Source organism: Schistocerca serialis, chromosome 2, assembly GCF_023864345.2.
Source record: "Schistocerca serialis cubense isolate TAMUIC-IGC-003099 chromosome 2, iqSchSeri2.2, whole genome shotgun sequence".
Classification (NCBI taxonomy): Eukaryota; Metazoa; Arthropoda; class Insecta; order Orthoptera; family Acrididae; genus Schistocerca; species Schistocerca serialis.
Window position 1 is genome coordinate 1,138,057,039 of NC_064639.1, and position 20,555 is coordinate 1,138,077,593.

At 45.4% G+C, this 20,555-nt stretch overlaps 1 protein-coding gene across 1 annotated transcript in view; it reads left to right on the forward strand.

Moving 5' to 3' along the window:
• LOC126456727 (uncharacterized) overlaps window positions 1-19,558 on the forward strand; it is a 139,932-nt gene extending 120,374 nt beyond the window's left edge. Inside the window, exons 5-6 of the mRNA XM_050092469.1 lie at window positions 6,441-6,549; window positions 18,941-19,558. Of these exons, the coding sequence (XP_049948426.1) occupies window positions 6,441-6,549; window positions 18,941-19,183 (352 nt within the window). The 3' untranslated portion in view covers window positions 19,184-19,558. The remainder of the gene's footprint in view (window positions 1-6,440; window positions 6,550-18,940) is intronic.
• Window positions 19,559-20,555: the final 997 nt, after the last annotated feature.

Consider the following 20,555-nt stretch of genomic DNA (forward strand, 5'->3'; position numbering starts at 1 on the left):
TGCGGGCCTATGGGGTATCGTCTCAGTTGTGCGACTGGATTCGTGATTTCCTGTCAGGAAGGTCGCAGTTCGTAGTAATAGACGGCAAATCATCGAGTAAAACTGAAGTGATATCAGGTGTTCCCCAGAGAAGCGTCCTGGGACCTCTGCTGTTCCTGATCTATATAAATGAGCTGGGTGAAAACCTGAGCAGTTCTCTTATGTTGTTCGCAGATGATGCTGTAATTTACCGTCTAGTAAGGTCATCCGAAGACCAGTATCAGTTGCAAAGCGATTTACAAAAGATTTCTGTAAGGTGTGGCAGGTGGCAGTTGACGCTAAATAACGAAAAGTGTGAGGTGATGCACACGAGTTCCAAAAGAAATCCGTTGGAATTAGATTACTCGATAAATAGTACAATTCTAAGGCTGTCAATTCAACTAAGTACCTGGGTGTTAAAATTACGAACAAGTTCAGTTGGAAAGACCACATAGATAATATTGTGGGGAAGGCGAGCCAAAGGTTGCGTTTCATTGGCAGGACACTTAGAAGATGCAACAAGTCCACTAAAGAGAGAGCTTACACTACACTCGTTCGTCCTCTGTTAGAATATTGCTGCGCGGTGTGGGATCCTTACCATGTGGGATTGACGAAGGACATCGAAAGAGTGCAAAAAAGGGCAGCTCGTTTTGTATTATCACGTAATAGAGGAGAAATTGTGGCAGATATGATACACGAGTTGGGATGGAAGTCATTAAAGCAATGACGTGTTTCGTCGCGGCGAGATCTATTTACGAAATTTCAGTCACCAACTTTCTCTTCCGAATGCGAAAATATTTTGTTGAGCCCGACCTACATAGGTAGGAATGATCATCAAAATAAAATAAGAGAAATCAGAGCTCGAACAGAAAGGTTTAGGTGTTCGTTTTTCCCGCGCGCTGTTCGGGAGTGGAATGGTAGAGAGATAGTATGATTGTGGTTCGATGAACCCTCTGCCAAGCACTTAAATGTGAATTGCAGAGTAATCATGTAGATGTGGATGTATTATGAGCAAAGATAGGTTATTAATACACTGGCGAAAATGGGAAGTGTTACACTATGCAGCATCAGTTTGATACTTATCAAATTTTGTGGAGATGCCATCACACAAGGCTATAACATGATTAAACTGTCGATAAGTTTTCTTCGTGTCATTTGCAAAAGCTACAAATTTACCAAAGACAAATCCATTTTCCGCCTTGGCGAAAGTATGAGTAAGCCCTTGGAAATAGAACATCGCCGAAATCAGTTGAGGGTATGAAGTAAATGACTGCAATAATAATACAGCTAAAGTGCAAAATAGAATTGTCTTCTGATTAAACCTTCAGTCCGTTCGGAATCGACGTCCAACATCGGTATCAGAATGAGGTGTGACCATCATGGGCATGACTACACTAGTGCACTCATTACGGCATGGAAGCAAACGGCTTCTGAATCTCTTGTGGAATTCTTGCCATTCCTAAAACCACAACTTTTTCAGTTAATGCAAAACCATTGGACGAAGCGGCATCAAAACGACTACACAACTTGGCAGGTAGAAGCTGTGAGACCTTTCGGAAAAATATCAGCCACATTGTTCCGAAGACAGCAAGGGAAGATAGGCATGAGAACTCCGCACAAACAAGACATGTTCGTAAGCTTCGACGACATGGAAAAGCGGACAGCAATGTAAAATGGGTGCAAGATGTTTGGAATTCTGAGAAAAATAGCAGTAAAGTATAGGGTAAGACGGGCTGTATACAATACGTACAAGAAGCAAGAGGGAACAATAATACTGGGAGACCAAGAATGAAGTGTTCGGATTAAAAAGGGTGTAAGACAGGTATGTAATCTTCCGCCCCTACTGTTCGATCTGTACAACGAAGAAGCAATGAAAGTAATAAAGGGAAGGTTCCAGAGTGGCATTTAAATCCAGTTTGACAGGATGCCAATGGTAAGATTCGTCGATGACATTGCTATCCTCTGCCAAAGTGAAAAATAATTGTAGGACGTATCGAATGCAATGAACAGTCTAAGGAGAACAGAACATGGATTGAGAGTAAACCAGAAAAAAGTAATAGGTTAAGAGGTAGCAGACATGAGAATAGCCAAACCAAACATCAAAATTAGTGATAATGGAAAATACCCCTTGACGGACGAAGCAAAGACAATGTAAAGAGCAGACTAGCACAAGCAAGTAGGTCATTCCAGGCGGAGAGAAATCTACAGGTATCAAACGAAAGCCTTAATTTGTGAAAGAAATTTCTGAGAATGTACATTTGGAGCACAACATTGTATGGTGCTGAATCATGAACTGTATGAAAACTGGAACGGTGCTGCAGAAGAGTTTAGAGAATTAGTTGTACTAATAAGGTAAAGATTGAGGAGATTCTCCGCCAAATGGGCGAAGAAAGGAACATATGAAAACATTAACACGATTTTAAGTGATGTAAGTAACCGAAACGTCTCCCATTTAATAATAATAATTTTTTTGCTTCACTTAAAATCGTTGTGAGGCACAATTGCAATTAAAAAGACGTTGCCTCTCATCTTGTTTTGGTTGTAGGGCATCGCCACCCCAAGGAAGTTTCGTCGGGTGGGAAAAAAAACACGGAATGTAATGTAAAACGTGAACTAGCCGTCTGAAGATGAACGTATCGGTTCGAAACCGGCAACGTCGCTGTTTAAACAAATAAATAGCATTGTAAAAAGTGGCTGGCTACTGTAATCTTCTGTGTAAGAGTCAACCTATATAACAATAGATTCTTATTGCAGAAAAGGAAAGGAAGAGAGGAGATATAAGAATGCTTATTGAGACATGCAGCAAGGACAGTTGTCATATGATACCTTAGGTATCATGAGAATGTATGTCATTGTTTTGACAAGTTGCTATCGATGTACATGACGAGATTCGCGCATTTGACGCAGTATCGAAGAAGCACCACACAATCGGCTGATGCACTTGGATCGTACTAGCGCCACTCCCCTATCTCTCTCGGCTTTTACAGTCCTCACTGGTAGCGACCCGCACAGCTGCTCCGACTGTTGCGGCTATTCTCTCAATACTGTCCTTCCTGGCAGGCTCAAATGATACAAAAGCTGATATCAAATCAGACACTTGTGGTAGTTACACCAATACAGGTAAGACGCTTACATCGAAAATAATATAATATGCACACTTACGTATAACATATAAACTCAGAATTAAACATACCTATACATTTCTTTTCATATGAGTTACATGCCTTGCTGCAAACGGAGGAAAAGGGGGAACCAGCAGAAAAAAATGCTCCTATTGGAGCACAAGAATTGCGAATAAATTCCTGTTTATTTAAAAGACTCTGACCGAAAATTGGGGTCCCAGCTGCCTCATTCTCCCTTCCTCAGAACCTTTAAAAATTTTCCCACAAATTTTGGCATGCGATCATATTCGCGCGTTTTTATGCTGAAAGAGAAGACATTGTGTTGTAGAAAGACGAAGGAGACAATGGCAGTGTGTGAGAAAGAGAATGGCAGTGTGTGAGAAAGAGAGGGACACAGTGACAGGGGAACATAATTCACAGTGACAGAACAGTGCCAGGAAAAGGGTGAAGGTATTAGCAGTAAGAGAGAATAAGCAAGAGGGAAACAGTAACAGTGAGAGGAGACTGTAGTAATAGGAGGACAGAAAGATGGGGACTGTGGCTGTGACACAGGAGACAATGACAGAGAGACTGAAACGTCCCCTTAAAAAAATTAATGAATTACTGTGCTGATAAACCTCTCACATTATTTGATTTTCAAACAGCTGAGCAGGACTGAATGAACTCAGATATTTCGCTCTTTATCTGTTCTGATCAACACTAAACTGACACAGAATATTTTTAGCGCAACGTAATCTGACTTTCACTAATCCCTACAAAGGAATGGCCCTGACTAACATTAACCTATACCTTTCACAAATCACTTACCTCACAAAAATCTTCATTACTCGAACTACTGCAATACAGCGAGCGCCACTACAGCCAGCTAAACAAAAGATTCAAACTACTGGAGGCACTAACTACTGATAGGTATAGTTAGCAAATGAAAGATTTTGATGGAGAACAAACAATGTATTTACCTTAATAGTGTTCAAAAGTCATAATATATATAGCAGTTCATGGCATCCAGTCTTACAAATTTACTGTCTCTGATGGTCACACGTCCAGATCATCCTCTCTCAAAACTCTGCCATTTCTCTCCCCACATCCACCACTGCTGGCGGCTCACCTCCAACTGCGCAACGCTACGCGCTGTTTAACAGCCAACTGCCCAACACTACAATAGCCAACAACAATGCAAACCAGCCACAGACTGCACACAGCACGGCCAGTGATTTTCATACAGAGCGCTACGTGGCGTTACATATAAAAAAACCTAAACAGCCTACTTACAAGACACAAAGAGAAAGAGACAATGAGTTGGGCTTAATGAGTGACTGGAAAAGAGCAACTGGGAGTGGATGAGTATGAGCGACATACAGCGATGGACTAGTGGGTGTGAGTGAGTTACAGTTAGGGTAGCTTGTTGGAGTTTCAGGTGAGCTGCATGTTAAAAAAAGCGCGAATATGTTCGCATTCCGAACCTTTCGGCAAATTTTTCAAAGGAGCTGAAGATGGTACAATGAGGCAGCTGGTACCCCATTTTTCAGTCAGAGTCCTTTAAACAAACAGGAACACACATTGATAGGCCAAGACGTTATGACCACCTACTCAATAGCCGGTATGTCCACCTTTGGGACGGATAACAGCGGCAGCGCCCTGTGGCATGGAAGCGATGCTGCTTTTTTAGGTCACTGGAAGGAGTTGGCACTACATCTGCACACACAAGTCACCCAATTCCCATTAGTTCTGGGAAAGAGGCGATGAGCTCTGACGCCATGTTCAAACGCATTCCAGTTGTGATCGGTCGGATTAGAACTGGCGAGTTGGAGCCCACCATATCAATTGGAACTCGCCAATGCATTCCCCGAACCACTCCATCACACTCCTGGCCTTGCGACATGCCGCATTATCTTGATGAAAAATACCACGGCAGTTGGGGAATGTGATCGTCATGAAGGGGTGTACGTATTCTGCAACCAGTGTACGATACTCCTTGGCCGTCATGGTGCCTTGAACGAGCTCCACTGCATCCAAGGATGCTCATGTGAATGTCCCACAGAGCATAATGGAGCCGTCGCCAGCTCGTATTCGTCCCGCAGTACAGGTATCAAGGAGCTGTTCCCCTGGAAGACGACGGATTCGCGCTTTCCCATCGGCATGATGAAGAAGGTATCGCGGTTCATCAGACCATGTAACGCTCTGCCACTGCCCCAACGTCCAGTACCGATGGTCACGTGGCCATTTCAATCGTAATTGCAGATGTCGTGACTCAACATTGGCGCATCCGTAGGTCGTCGGCTGCGGTGACCCGTCGTTAGGAGTGTTCGCTGCTCTGTGTTTTCATATACGCTAGCATTCGTCCCGCCATTAAAGTCTGACGTTAATGCCGCCACTGCTCAAACACACAATTCCGCCACTGTTCGCCGCCTGTCCTGTTTTACCAGTCTGCCCAGCCTACGATGTTCGACATCTGTAATGGAGGATGGCCGCCTAACTCCACGACGTCGAGACGTGGTTCCACCTCAGTTTTGCCACCTGTTGAAGAAGCTCACTACACCACTCCTCGAACACCCGACAAGTCGTGCAGTTTCCGAATTGCTCGTACTGAGCGTCCTGGCCATCACAATCTGCCCTCGATCAAACTCGGGTGGGTTGTTCGCCTTCAACGTTGCACACACAGGCAGAACGCCAATTGATTCTACAATCCGTGTGTTTGTCACTCAGTGTCAGGTTACGCTGTTTTCGCCTGGACCGGTTTAAACAGATAATAGGTCGGTGGTCACAATGTCCTGGCTGATCAGTCTACTCGCATTTTCTGTGCTCCGATAGGAGCATTTTTCCACTCGTGGAATTGCTGAACGAGTAATTCCAGTTATATACGAACTTACTAAATACAACATTAAACAGCAAATAATAACTAGTAGCGATTTTTTTTCGATATTATCTGTGGTGTCTTGCTAGAGTAATGGAGGCTTTGTAGATTCAATAAAAACTTGCTACTGGTCACGCTTAACAAATATAATGCAGGTAGCTGTATCACGTAATCCAAGTAATGCATGAAGCAGAAATTTTTCGCACTGGTGAGCTTCTGGATTCTGCGACATTTGAGCACAGGTCAGCCATCGTTCCCAGTTTCAACATAGTCATTTATTCCAACCTGTTGCTCTGAACTCATCTTTGTTCTTTGAAGTATTCCTACACTGGCAATTAGTCTGAAAAATATTTGAATTATTCTTTTCTTTCAATATACCTGCGTAGCGTACATACTTAGTAGGAACAGTTCAAATCGTATACTGATATTAATTTCTTTTCTTACAGCATAACTGTTAAAGACCTGAATGCCACGGGTTTCGTGATCGTCACGCCAGAAGGAGACCACCTCAAGGTGAAGGATGTCTTCGTCGAAGTGAATCTTACCAGCCTGCAGGTGAGATACTGTTTCATGCTTCACAGCTGCACCTTATCTCAGCTGGAGAGTTAACCGAATCTTCAGTTGTGATTCTGTACTAGACGATACAAGTAACACGTTTCTCGGTAGTGAAGTCCGTTACACACTTACATCTGAAAAGAGACGTTAGATATACACGGGATGTTAAACGAGAAATAAAGAAACAAATACCATACTTCTGATCTTCTACGTCACAAAATACAGAATCGAAATGTATCGACCTGTATTTTATAGTTACGAGAAATCACGGATTGTTAAATCAAGAGTGAACCGAATACAATGCTAGAAATAATTTATTGGCTTTCAGAACTTGTCTGTACAGCCAGCTAATCACAGGAATTATTACATTGCAATTCGTTTTGAGATTTCATACGGTAGACATTATTTAAGTTTCTAGAATGCAAGGTTCGCAGGAGAGCTTCTGTGAAGTTTGAAAGGTAGGAGACGAGGTACTGGCAGAAGTAAGGCTGTGAGGACGGGGCGTGAGTCGTGCTTGGGTAGCTCAGTGGTAAGGTAGTTGGCCTTTGGCTGTGCTGCGGTGAGCACGCGCTGTTTGTGTTCCTGCCGCGGAGCGAGCGCTCGTGTTGTTTACATCGTACTCGGCCGCACCAAAACAGAAAATCGACGATCAAATTTACGTTCCGCAACGAATTTGCACGCATTTCTCAGTTCAGACAAGTTGAGATACCCTTCTTCCCCTATAATCTTCTATAAAATTATAAGAACATTTTCACATTAATTCACAATATGTACGTGAAATGCAATTAGCATCACTTAGACAACATAATTTTTATTGGTTTTCAGTCCAACATTTATCTAAATGCAATGACATGCGGCACTTTACTTACGTGACGCATCGTTCCGGTTTTGGCCCGTCACTGTCGGGAGAAATAGACTTGAGCTATAGGACGCTAACAGTACTTGGTGAGATGCGAGAGCGGTTTTTCGCCTAAACGAATGATGTAATTCTGAAATTCCGTTTTATCTAAACGCGGCATCAATTTTGTGTAGCTGTTTTTTTGTTGTGCTATTGCAATTACGTGCCACTGTCTTGCTCTACAAAGATTTAATACATTGTACTTAGCCACAATAAGAGAACAATATTATGTGCAACGAATTTGAGATCTATCAACATTCGCATACTTCGCATACTTCCAATACTTCCATATTAAGACACAGAAATACACTATGTGATCAAAAGTATCTGGCCACTCCCAAAAATATGCGTTTTTCATGTTTGGTGCATTGTCCTGACACCTACTGCCAGGATCTTCATATCAGCGACCTCAGTAGTCATTAGGCATCGTGAGAGAGCAGAATGGGGCACTCCACTGAATAACTTGAGTCATACGTCTGTATGCAAGATTTTAAACATTTCTAGGTCCACTGTTTCCGATGTGATAGTAAAGTGGAAACGCGAAGGGACGCGAACACCACAAAAGCGTACAGGCTGACCTCGTCTGTTGACTGACAGAGACCGCCGACAGTTGAAGAGGGTCGTAATGTGTAACAGGCAGACATCTATCCCGACCATCACACAGGAATTCCAAACTGCAAGTACTATGACAGTTAGACGGGAGGTGAGAAAACTTGGATTTCATGGTCGAGTGGCTGCTCACAGGCCACACATCACGCCGGTAAATGCCAAATGACGCCTCGCTTGGTGTAAGGGGCGAAAACATTGGACGATTGAAGAGTGGAAAAACGTTGTGTGGAGTGACGAATCACAGTAGACAATGTGGCGATCCGATGGCAGGGTGTGGGTATGGCGAATGCCCGGTGAACGTCATATGCCAGCGTGTGTAGTGCCAACAGTAAAATTCTGAGGCGGTGGTGTTATAGTGTGGTCATTTTTTTCATGGAGGGGGCTTGCACCTGTTGTTGTTTTGGGTGGCACTATCTCAGAAAAGGCCTACCTTGATGTTTTAAGGACCTTCTTGCTTCCCACTGTTGAAGAGCAATTGGGGTATGGCGATTACATCTTTCAACACGATCGTGCACCTGTTCATAATGCACGACCTGTGGCGGAGTTGTTACATTACAATAACATCCCCGTAATGGACCGGCCTGCACAGAGTCCTGACCTGAATGCTATAGAACACCTTTGGGATGTTTCGGAACGCCGATTTCGTGCCAGGCCTCACCAACCGACATCTATACCTCTCCTCACTGCAGCACTCTGTGAAGAATGGGCTGCCATTCCCCAAGAAACCTTCCAGCACCTACTTGAAAGTATGCCTGCGTGAGTGGAAGCTGTCATCAAGGCTAAGGATGGGCTAACACCATACTGAATTCCATTATTGCCGATGGAGGGCACTATGAACTTGTAAGTCATTTTCAGCCAGGTGTCCGGATACTTTTGATCACATAGTGTATGTTAAAATAACAACGTCGTTGATGGTAATAGAATCAATGCAATCAGTGACACGAGTAACACCATACGTAGAGTTGTTTTATTTCCACACAGAGTCAAGTTAGTCAGTGTGGAGCTGAGATAACAAATAAGATAACAATATCGAAACTCAGCGAGAAGTGCATGTTTGAACATAAATGAAGATGGTAGCCATCCCTGCAGATTGCGCTGTTGTATTTAGCCATAAACGGTACCTGCAGTGCGCGGGAATACATTGCAAGTGTCATTCGTCGCCAAAAGAGTAGTCTCTGTAGTTGTGAGCGCATTATGCCGGAGCTAAGTAAATTCGAACGTGGGCAAATCGATGTTGCTCCAGTGGTGGGTGCTTCCGTACTCAAGGGATCCGAAGTGACTGGTGTTTGAAAAGTCACGGTGTCGACTAATTATACCGCATACGGGGAAAGCGGAAAAACATCGTCCGATAAGACGCAACAGTGTGTGTTGAGCGATCGTGACAAGTGGGACATTGACAGGATTGTGACGAAAAAGAAGAGGACGACAGTTGAAAACATCACTGCAGAACTGAATGTCACGCTCGCGAAACCTGGAAGCAGTAAAACATGAAGAAGGGAGCTCCATGAGCAGGGAACTGCAGGGCCAGCTGGAATTCCAAAACCACTTACCAGCGATGAAAATGACAGTAAGAGGAAAACGTGGTGCTGAAGCCGTCAAACCTGGACTGCAGAGCAGTGGATGAAAGCTATTTATCAGATTCGTCTTGTTTGACACTGTTTCCAACTTCTGGCCGTATTTACGTCTCAAGAGTGACACTTAGTGGGGGTTCGGTGGCGGTTTTGGCAGCCATATCGGGTATTCCACGGGCCTCGTGGTTACTCTGAAAGGTCGCATTAGTGCCAAGGTTTATTTGACCATTTTGGCTGACCAGGTCCATCTCACGGCACAGTGTTTGTTCCCCAGTGGTGGTGCCGTATTCCAAGACGACAGAGTCCCTGTCTACACATCTCGCATCGTCCAGGACTGGTTTTGTGAGCACGACGAAGAACTGTCTCAGACAAGTGTGACTGATCGCTATCCACCTCCATCATCGATACCTAAACTTGCCACTATTTTGCAGAAAGAGTGGCATACGATTCCCTTGAAAACCACGCAGGACCTGCATTCATCCATTCCGAGAAGACGGAAAGCTGTTTTGATGCCAACTGTTTTCCTACACTGTATTAGGCATAGTAATGTGTTTTTCGCGTTTCCATACTTTTTTCCATCCCTGTCTATACATCAAAGAGTAACCTAATCAGAAGTACATTATCTATCATAATACAACATTTTGTTTAGTGTATATGGTCCGCTCAAGACCCGCCAGGGTAGCCGAGAGCACTAACGCGCTGCTTCCTGGACTCGGGTACGCGCGCCGCCCCTGGATCGAACCCGCCCGGTGGATTAACGACGAGGGCCGGTGTGCTGGCCAGCCTGGATATGGCTTTTTGGCGGTTTTCCACATCCCTCTAGGTGAATACCGGGCTGGTCCCCACGTTCCGCCTATTACACGGCTCGCACAGATCTGAACACATTCGAACTGTTCCATGGGTTACACCAGACACAGACAGTTGGGGTACACTAATTCTTTCCCAGGGGGTACGGGGAGGCGACAGGAAGGGCATCTAGCCACCCCTTAAAATTATCATATCACATCCGATTAACCAGCAGACCCCACAAGTCGAATAAATGCTTGGGAAGAGAGAGAGAGAGATATGGTCTACTCAAGATTACGCTTTGTACAGTAAAATGGTGTATGGGCCCTATACAAGTCTTCAGATAGAAGATCTCACATTAACTAAATTACTTATAAGGAAAAGAAAGAGTGTTAAACTTTTATTGAGTCTCAGGCACAGAAAGTTTATTTTCCATGTGTATATATTTAAGGAGTTTGTTTTGGCGATTGATGGGTGAATCAAGAATCTCAACACAACTGTTTTTCATCCATAAGTCTGAGAAACAGATGTCTCATAGGTATTGATAACTGGTAACAAACTCAATCACAATGTTTGAGATATCCGCTTAAACAGATATTTTTTTCTTCCTTTGCTTTCGTTACGCACCTTTCCTAAGGTAGACAGACAAATTTTATGTCGTATCAGTGAAAGATAGTCGTATGGTGAAAATGAGAATAAAAAGAGTGAAATCCAATGCTGACGCCTGTATATAAGAAGGGTAGAAGGACGGATCCTCAAAATTACAGACCAATATCCTTAACATCGGTTTGTTGCAGGATTCTCGAACATATTCTCAGTTCGAATATAATGAATTTCCTTGAGACAGAGAAGTTGCTGTCCATGCATCAGCACGGCTTTAGAAATCATCGCTCCTGCGAAACGCAACTCGCCCTTTTTTCACATGATATCTTGCGAACCACAGATGAAGGGTATCAGACGGATGCCATATTCCTTGACTTCCGGAAAGCGTTTGACTCGGTGCCCCACTGCAGACTCCTAAATAAGGTACGAGCATATGGGATTGGTTCCCAAGTATGTGAGTGGCTCGAAGGCGTCTTGAGTAATAGAACCCAATACGTTGTCCTCGATGGTGATTGTTCATCGGAGGTAATGGTATCATCTGGACTGCCCCAGGGAAGTGTGGTAGGTCCACTGTTGTTTTCTATCTACATAAACGATCTTTAAGATAGGGTGGATAGCAATGTGCGGCTGTTTGCTGATGATGCTGTGGTGTACGGGAAGGTGTCGTCGTTGAGTGACTGTAGGAGGATACAAGATGACTTGGACAGGATTTGTGATTGGTGTAAAGAATGGCAGCTAACTCTAAATATAGATAAATGTAAATTAATGCAGATGAACAGAAAAAAGAATCCTGTAATGTTTGAATACTCAATTAGTGGTGTAGCCCTTGACACAGTCACGTCGATTAAATATTTGGGCGTAACACTGCAGAGCGATATGAAGTGGGACAAGCATGTAATGGCAGTTGTGGGGAAGGCGGATAGTCGTCTTCGGTTCATTGGTAGAATTTTGGGAAGATGTGGTTTATCTGTAAAGGAGACCGCTTATAAAACACTAATACCACCTATTCTTGAGTACTGCTCGAGCGTTTGGGATCCCTATCAGGTCGGATTGAGGGAAGACATAGAAGCAATTCAGAGGCGGGCTGCTAGATTTGTTTCTGGTAGGTTTGATCATCACGCGAGTGTTACAGAAATGCTTCAGGAACTCGGGCGGGAGTCTCTGGAGGAAAGGAGGCTTTCTTTTCGTGAATCGTTACTGAGGAAATTTAGAGAACCAGCATTTGAGGCTGACTGCAGAACAATTTTACTGCCGCCAACTTATATTTCGCGGAAAGTCCACAAAGATAAGATAAGAGAGATTAGGGCTCGTACAGAGGCATATAGGCAGTCATTTTTCCTTCGTTCTGGTTGGAAGTGGAACAGGGAGAGAAGATGCTAGTTGTGGTACGAGGGAGCCTCCGCCACGCACCGTATGGTGGATAGCGGAGTATGTATGTAGATGTAGATGTAGATGATACATATCCTATTGCTATTCAGTAGTACCAAGATAGCGGTCGAACGACAAATTCCCATCTTCTTCAAACGCCGTAACTGCAGAGAAGCTTGTGATTTAACCCAGGATAAAGGTACATAACTGATAATAATAATTTTATGCAACCGGCCCTCCTTCATCAAAACTGGCAACCAAAAATTCCTCTCCTTCTAGCATCAGACTCGATTACCTTGAAGTCGAACGCTTCTGTCCTAGCAGATGTTAGTAGTGTAGGCTATTATAGGGAAGTTCTATAACGTGTAACTAAGAAGCTGGAACCGTCTGCCAGGGAACTTACGGTCTGGTAGAGCAACAGGTCGGAAATGCACCAGACAGCTTCTGGAAAGCATGGTTTCAGTGAACGATGTGAAGCCTCAATCTACTTTATTCTCCTAGCTGCGCAGCTCCTGCAAAGCATGATTTCAGTGAACGATGTGAAGCCTCAAACTACTTAATTCTCCTAGCTGCCTCAGGTGTGAAACTATCAAAGAAATGTTCTCAGTTTGATTCTCGGTAAAGGGTCTGAGGATGTATCCTTTGTTGGTCCTAGGGTGCTATTTAAATCTTGACATTGGTTTGTACTTTTCGCTACATGATTTACACAGAGGAGCCAAAGAAACTGGTACATCTGCCTAATATCGTGTAGAGTCTCCGCGAGCACGCAGAAGTGCCGCAACACCGCGTGGCATGGAGTTGATTAATGTCTGAAGTAGTGCTGGAGGGAACAGACGCCATGAATTCTGCAGGGCTGTCCGTAAATCCGTAAGAGTACGAGATGGTGGAGACCTCTTCTGAACTGCACTTTGCAAAGAATTCCAGATATGTTCAATAATGTTCATGTCTGGGGAGTTTGGTGGCCAGAGGAAGTGTTTAAGCTCAGCTGAAGTAGTGCTGGAGGGAACAGACGCCATGAATTCTGCAGGGCTGTCCGTAAATCCATAAGAGTACGAGATGGTGGAGACCTCTTCTGAACTGCACTTTGCAAAGAATTCCAGATATGTTCAATAATGTTCATGTCTGGGGAGTTTGGTGGCCAGAGGAAGTGTTTAAGCTCAGAAGAGTATTCCTGGAGGCACTCTTTAGCAATTCTGGACGTGTGGGGCATCGCATTGTCCTACAGGAATTGCCCAAGTCCGTCGGAATGCACAATGGGCATGAATAGATGCAGGTGATCAGACCGGATGCTTAAGTAAGTGTCACCTGTCAGAGTCGTATCTAGACGTATCAGAAGTCCAATATTACTTCAACCACACATGCCCCCACTCCATTACAGAGCCTCCACCAGCTTGAACAGTCCCCTGCTTACATGTAGGATCCATGGTTTCATGAGGTTGTCTCCATACCCAGACACGTCCATCCGATCGATACAATTTGAAACGAGACTCGTCCGACTGGGCAACATGTATCCAGTCATCAACAGTCTAATGCCGGTGTTGTCGGCCTCAGGCTAGGCGTAAAGTTTTGTGTCGTGCAGTCGTCAAAGGTACAATAGTTGGCCTTCGGCTCCGAAAGCCCATATCGATGATGTTTCGTTGAATAGCTCGCACGCAGACTCTTGGTGATGGGTCAGCACTGAAATCTGCAGCAATTTGCGGAAGGGTTGCATCTCTGTCACCCTGAACGATTCTCTTTAGTCGTCGTTGGTCCCATTCTTGTAGGATCTTTTTCTGGCCGCAGCGATGTCGGAAATTTGATGTTTTAGCAGATTCCTGATATTCACGGTACACTCGTGAAATGGTCGTACGGGAAAATCTCCACTTCATCGCTACCTCGGAGATACTATGCTGCGCGCCGGCCGAAGTGGCCGTGCGGTTAAAGGCGCTGCAGTCTGGAACCGCGAGACCGCTACGGTCGCAGGTTCGAATCCTGCCTCGGGCATGGATGTTTGTGATGTCCTTAGGTTAGTTAGGTTTAACTAGTTCTAAGTTCTAGGGGACTAATGACCTCAGCAGTTGAGTCCCATAGTGCTCAGAGCCATTTGAACCATACTATGCTGCGTCCCATCGCTCGCCCACCGACTGTAGCACCACGTTCAGATTCCCTTAAATCTTGATAACCTTCCACTGTAGCAGCAGTAACCGATCTAACAACTGCGCCAATCACTTGTGTTATATAGTCGTTGCCGACCGCAGCGCCGTATTCTGCCTGTTTACATATCTCTGTATTTGAATACGTTTGCGTATACCAGTTTCTTTGTCGCTTCAGTGTAGAATAAACATTTACCGTCCTCCGCTATGAAACGTCCCCTTAGAAAAATTATGAATTACTGTGCTGGTAAACTTCTACATTATTTGTTTTTCAAACAGCTGAGTAAAACTCAACGTACTAAACAGTTTTCTCTTTACTTATTCTGATCATCACTAAACTGACACACAATATTTTTAGCGCAACGCAATCTGACATTCAATAATCCCTACAAAAGAATGGCGCTGACTAACAATGACCTATACCTTTCACAAATCACTTACCTCACAAAAATCTTCGTTACTCGAACTACTGCAATACAGTGAGCGCCAATACTGCCAGCTAAATAAAAGATTCTAACTACTGAAGGCACTAACTACTGATAGGCATAGCTAGCAAATCAAAGATTTTGATAGAGAATAAGCAATGTATTTACCTTGATAGCGTTCAAAAGCCATCATATATATATATATATATATATATATATATATACACTCCTGGAAATGGAAAAAAGAACACATTGACACCGGTGTGTCAGACCCACCATACTTGCTCCGGACACTGCGAGAGGGCTGTACAAGCAATGATCACACGCACGGCACAGCGGACACACCAGGAACCGCGGTGTTGGCCGTCGAATGGCGCTAGCTGCGCAGCATTTGTGCACCGCCGCCGTCAGTGTCAGCCAGTTTGCCGTGGCATACGGAGCTCCATCGCAGTCTTTAACACTAGTAGCATGCCGCGACAGCGTGGACGTGAACCGTATGTGCAGTTGACGGACTTTGAGCGAGGGCGTATAGTGGGCATGCGGGAGGCCGGGTGGACGTACCGCCGAATTGCTCAACACGTGGGGCGTGAGGTCTCCACAGTACATCGATGTGGTCGCCAGTGGTCGGCCGAAGGTGCACGTGCCCGTCGACCTGGGACCGGACCGCAGCGACGCACGGATACACGCCAAGACCGTAGGATCCTACGCAGTGCCGTAGGGGACCGCACCGCCACTTCCCAGCAAATTAGGGACACTGTTGCTCCTGGGGTATCGGCGAGGACCATTCGCAACTGTCTCCATGAAGCTGGGCTACGGTCCCGCACACCGTTAGGCCGTCTTCCGCTCACGCCCCAACATCGTGCAGCCCGCCTCCAGTGGTGTCGCGACAGGCGTGAATGGAGGGACGAATGGAGACGTGTCGTCTTCAGCGATGAGAGTCGCTTCTGCCTTGGTGCCAATGATGGTCGTATGCGTGTTTGGCGCCGTGCAGGTGAGCGCCACAATCAGGACTGCATACGACCGAGGCACACAGGGCCAACACCCGGCATCATGGTGTGGGGAGCGATCTCCTACACTGGCCGTACACCACTGGTGATCGTAGAGGGGACACTGAATAGTGCACGGTACATCCAAACCGTCATCGAACCCATCGTTCTACCATTCCTAGACCGGCAAGGGAACTTGCTGTTCCAACAGGACAATGCACGTCCGCATGTGTCTCGTGCCACCCAACGTGCTCTAGAAGGTGTACGTCAACTACCCTGGCCAGGAAGATCTCCGGATCTGTCCCCCATTGAGCATGTTTGGGACTGGGTGAAGCGTCGTCTCACGCGGTCTGCACGTCCAGCACGAACGCTGGTCCAACTGAGGCGCCAGGTGGAAATGGCATGGCAAGCCGTTCCACAGGACTACATCCAGCATATCTACGATCGTCTCCATGGGAGAATAGCAGCCTGCATTGCTGCGAAAGGTGGATATACACTGTACTAGTGCCGACATTGTGCATGCTCTGTTGCCTGTGTCTATGTGCCTGTGGTTCTGTCAGTGTGATCATGTGATGTATCTGACCCCAGGAATGTGTCAATAAAGTTTCCCCTTCCTGGGACAATGAATTCACGCTGTTCTTATTTCAATTTCCAGGAGTGTATATATATATATATATATATATATATATATATATATATATATATATATATATTTGTCAATTCATGACACCCATCTTTACAATTTTTCTTTTTCTGGCGGACACACGTCCAGATCGTCCGTTCTCAAAACTCTGACATCTCTCTCTCCATATCCACTACTGCTGGCGACTCACCTCCAACTGCACAACGCTACGCGCTCTTCACATCCAATTGCCCAACACTACACAAGCGAATATTCCAACGATGAGTCCAACCAGCCACATGCTGCACACAGCACAGTCAGTGATTTTCATACAGAGCGCTACGTGGCGTTACCAACATAAAAACTTAAACAGCCTACCTACAACTATAACATTTCATATCTAATAGATTCATGTCCTGTTCGGATGATGGGTGCTTTATGGTCTTTCTATGAAGTACAATTTAGAAGAGGATACGTAAGTCAGTTGTTTAAAAAGACCTTGTGTTTGGTGAATTCTGCATTTTATTTTATTTGCCATAACTGAACCTGTCAATATGCACTACTGGCCATTAAAATTGCTATACCACGAATATGACGTGCTACAGACGCGAAATTTAACCGACAGGAAGAAGATGATGTGATATGCAAATCATTAGCTTTTCAGAGCATTCACACAAGGTTGGCGCCGGTGGCGACACCTACAACGTGCTCTCAGGAGGAAAGTTTCCAACCGATTTCTCATAAACAAACAGCAGTTGACCGGCGTTGCCTGGTGAAAAGTTGTTGTGATGCCTCATGTAAGGAGAAGAAAAGCGTACCATCACGTCCCCGACTTTGATAAAGGTGAGATTGTAGAGTATCGCGATTGCGGTTTATCGTATCGCGACATTGCTGCTCGCGTTGATCGAGATCCAATGACTGTTAGCAGAATATGGAATCGGTGGGTTCAGGAGGGTAATACGCAACGCCGTGCTGCATCCCAACAGCCTCGTATCACCAGCAGTCGAGATGACAGGCATCTGTAACGGATCGCGCAGCCACGACTCGATCCCTAAGTCAACAGATGGGGACGTTTGCAAGACAACAACCATCTGCACGAGCAATTCGACGACGTTTGCAGCTGCATGGACTATCAGCTCGGAGACCATGGCCGCGGTTACCCTTGACGCTGCATCACAGACATGAGCGCCTGCGATGGTGTACTCAAGAGCCAACACCGAGTTACTAGAGGAGGCCGAAATGCACGCGTTTTAGCTCTCGCCGGCTGGCGTGAGGAGAGAAGGACTATACTGACGTGAGGTCTGGAACATGACAAGGAATTAGAATTCATAAAGCGGACGTAGCTATTTTGATACTTAACTTTAATCCATTAATGATGAACGACGCTCTTGACGGCACATGATCCACAATATTATCTGTTCAGAGTAGTAACTGAATATGGCGCCTTGCTAGGTCGTAGCAAATGACGTAGCTGAAGGCTATGCTAAACTGTCGTCTGTGCAAATGAGAACGTATGTAGACAGTGAACCATCGCTAGCAAAGTCGGCTGTACAACTGGGGCGAGTGCTATGGAGTCTCTCTAAACTAGACCTGCCGTGTGGCGGCGCTCGGTCTGCAATCACTGATAGTGGCGACACGTGGGTCCGACGTATACTAACGCACCGCGGCCGATTTAAAGGCTACCACCTAGCAAGTGTGGTGTCTGGCGGTGACACCACACTACCCTTCATTCGATCCCTGCGAAATCCTACATTTCAGCAGGATAATGCACGACCGCATGTTGCAGGTCCTGTGCGGGCCTTTCTGGATACAGAAAATGTTCGACTGCTGCCCTGGGCAGCACATTCTCCAGATCTCTCACCAACTGAAAACGTCTGGTCAGTGGTGGCCGAGCAACTGGCTCGTCACAATACGGCAGTCACTACCTTGATGAACTGTGGTATCGTGTTGAAGCTGCAAGGGCAGCTGTACCTGTACACGCCATCCAAGCTCTGTTTGACTCAATGCCCAGGTGTATCAAGGCCGTTATTACGGCCAGAGGTGGTTGTTCTGGGTACTGATTTCTCAGGATCTATGCACGCAAATTGCGTGAAAATGTAATCAGACGTCAGTATAATATATTTGTTCAGTGAATACCGGTTTATCATCTGCGTTTCTTCTTGCTGTAGCAGTTTTAATGGCCAGTAGCGTATAAAGCGATTTCAGTTTCTTGCACGATGGAAGCAGAGCAGATTTCCACCGCACTCTTCCTCACTCCGTGGCAGTGACTGTGGAGTTGCACGCCTCTGCTCCCGTCCTGCATCCTTTGTTCGGACTGAAGCGACAGTACGTGCTCTGTTCGGCGCGACTTGTATCAGAGGCGGCCACACTGATAGCTGGTTGTTTGCGCAGGTGGACCTTCAGGGGCTGTTGGGCGGCGGTGAGACGGGCCGGCTGCTGAGCGCCGCCATCGGCGACGCGGCGCCGCGGCTGCTGCAGGAGCAGCGCGCCGACGCCACGCGCTACGTTTCGGCCTTCGTGCGCGACGCGCTGGACCGCCAGCTGACGTCGGTGCACGCCGCCGCCTGGACGCGCGCCTACCGCTCCCTCGTCTGCGCAGCCACCGTGGGACTCGTCTGCCGCGCGCCCACCTAACGCGCATGCGCCGAATCCTGTGTAGCGTCACGACGTAGTGCGCATGTGCAACACTTCAGCGAGCGATCTTCGCCAATAAAGGCGACTGCCATCTACAGCAAAGTGTCTTTCGTTATTTTCGTAACTCAGGACAGCGCCCGGGGAGGAACTTTTATGTGACACTTGTCGGTAATCATTCGTACTATCCTACTCGGTAATGTTAGCTAATGGCTACGGCGGAAAAAGTAATGATTAGTACGTTCTTTATGTTCATTGCACATACATTTGGTCTAGTTACGGTACTACGTATTGAACTTACCTTGATCATTATGAGGGGGATGTAAGGTACTGGAGGAAGCAAAATCCGCCGAGCACATAAACCACACCTTCCTCATACAGCGCTAATACCGCACCTTTACTTTTGTACTTCATGTTGAGCGCCTATGAAGACGAAGGGCCGGCCGGGGTGGCCGTGCTGTTGTAGGCGCTACAGTCTGGAACCGCGCAAACGCTACAGTCGCAGGTTTGAATCCTGCCTCGGGCATGGATGTATGTGATGTCTTTAGGTTAGTTAGATTTAAGTAGTTCTAAGTTCTAGGGGACTGCTGACCTCAGAAGATAAGTCCCATAGTGCTCAGAACCATTCGAAAGCAGAAGCGACATGCGCTTCAGTAATCTCTGTAGCCCTTCTGCTGAGAGAGACTTTAGTACAGGGACAAGTGACCCCTTTTCCAAAATGAACTGTTACCTCAGACCCCCATGGCCAAATTACCTACTTTTAAGATCAACCCTCTTATTCATAATGGTCCGCTAACTTAAAACAGCTGCTACAGAGTGTTATCTTCCATTCTGACTTAGGTCAATAGAAGAACACAGAGTGAGAATTAGCAATGCTTTAAGTTAGCAGACTATTATGAATAAGGGGGCCTATCTTTAGTTTTTTTCCTATTGATACCAAATACCTAGGTACAAAGGTACCAATTGGAAAACTTCGCACTTGGTTGATTGAGTAAAGTTGACTTCATTTTCTCATCAAAATTTAACAAAATAAAAAGACAAACAATTCATTAAATATCAAGTTTAAGTTATAATGATTATTACAAATTAAATTCTTAAAGAATCTTAAGTAGGTAGGAAATTATATTTAAAAAAGTATTAATTTGCAAAGAGAAAATAAAACAATGCTATTTCCTACAAAAAATATTAATTATTCTTAGTACATGTAACACAACATAAACAAGACAGGACCTACCTATCTTGAAAGTTTTAAATAAGAACTTGTGTTAATTTAATAAGAGTCGATTTTTAGACCTCGTCGAACCCCAAAATCAGTTTTCGTTTATGTCGACCCCTAGGAAACCGATATCGACACCAAGGGGTCGATATCGACCAC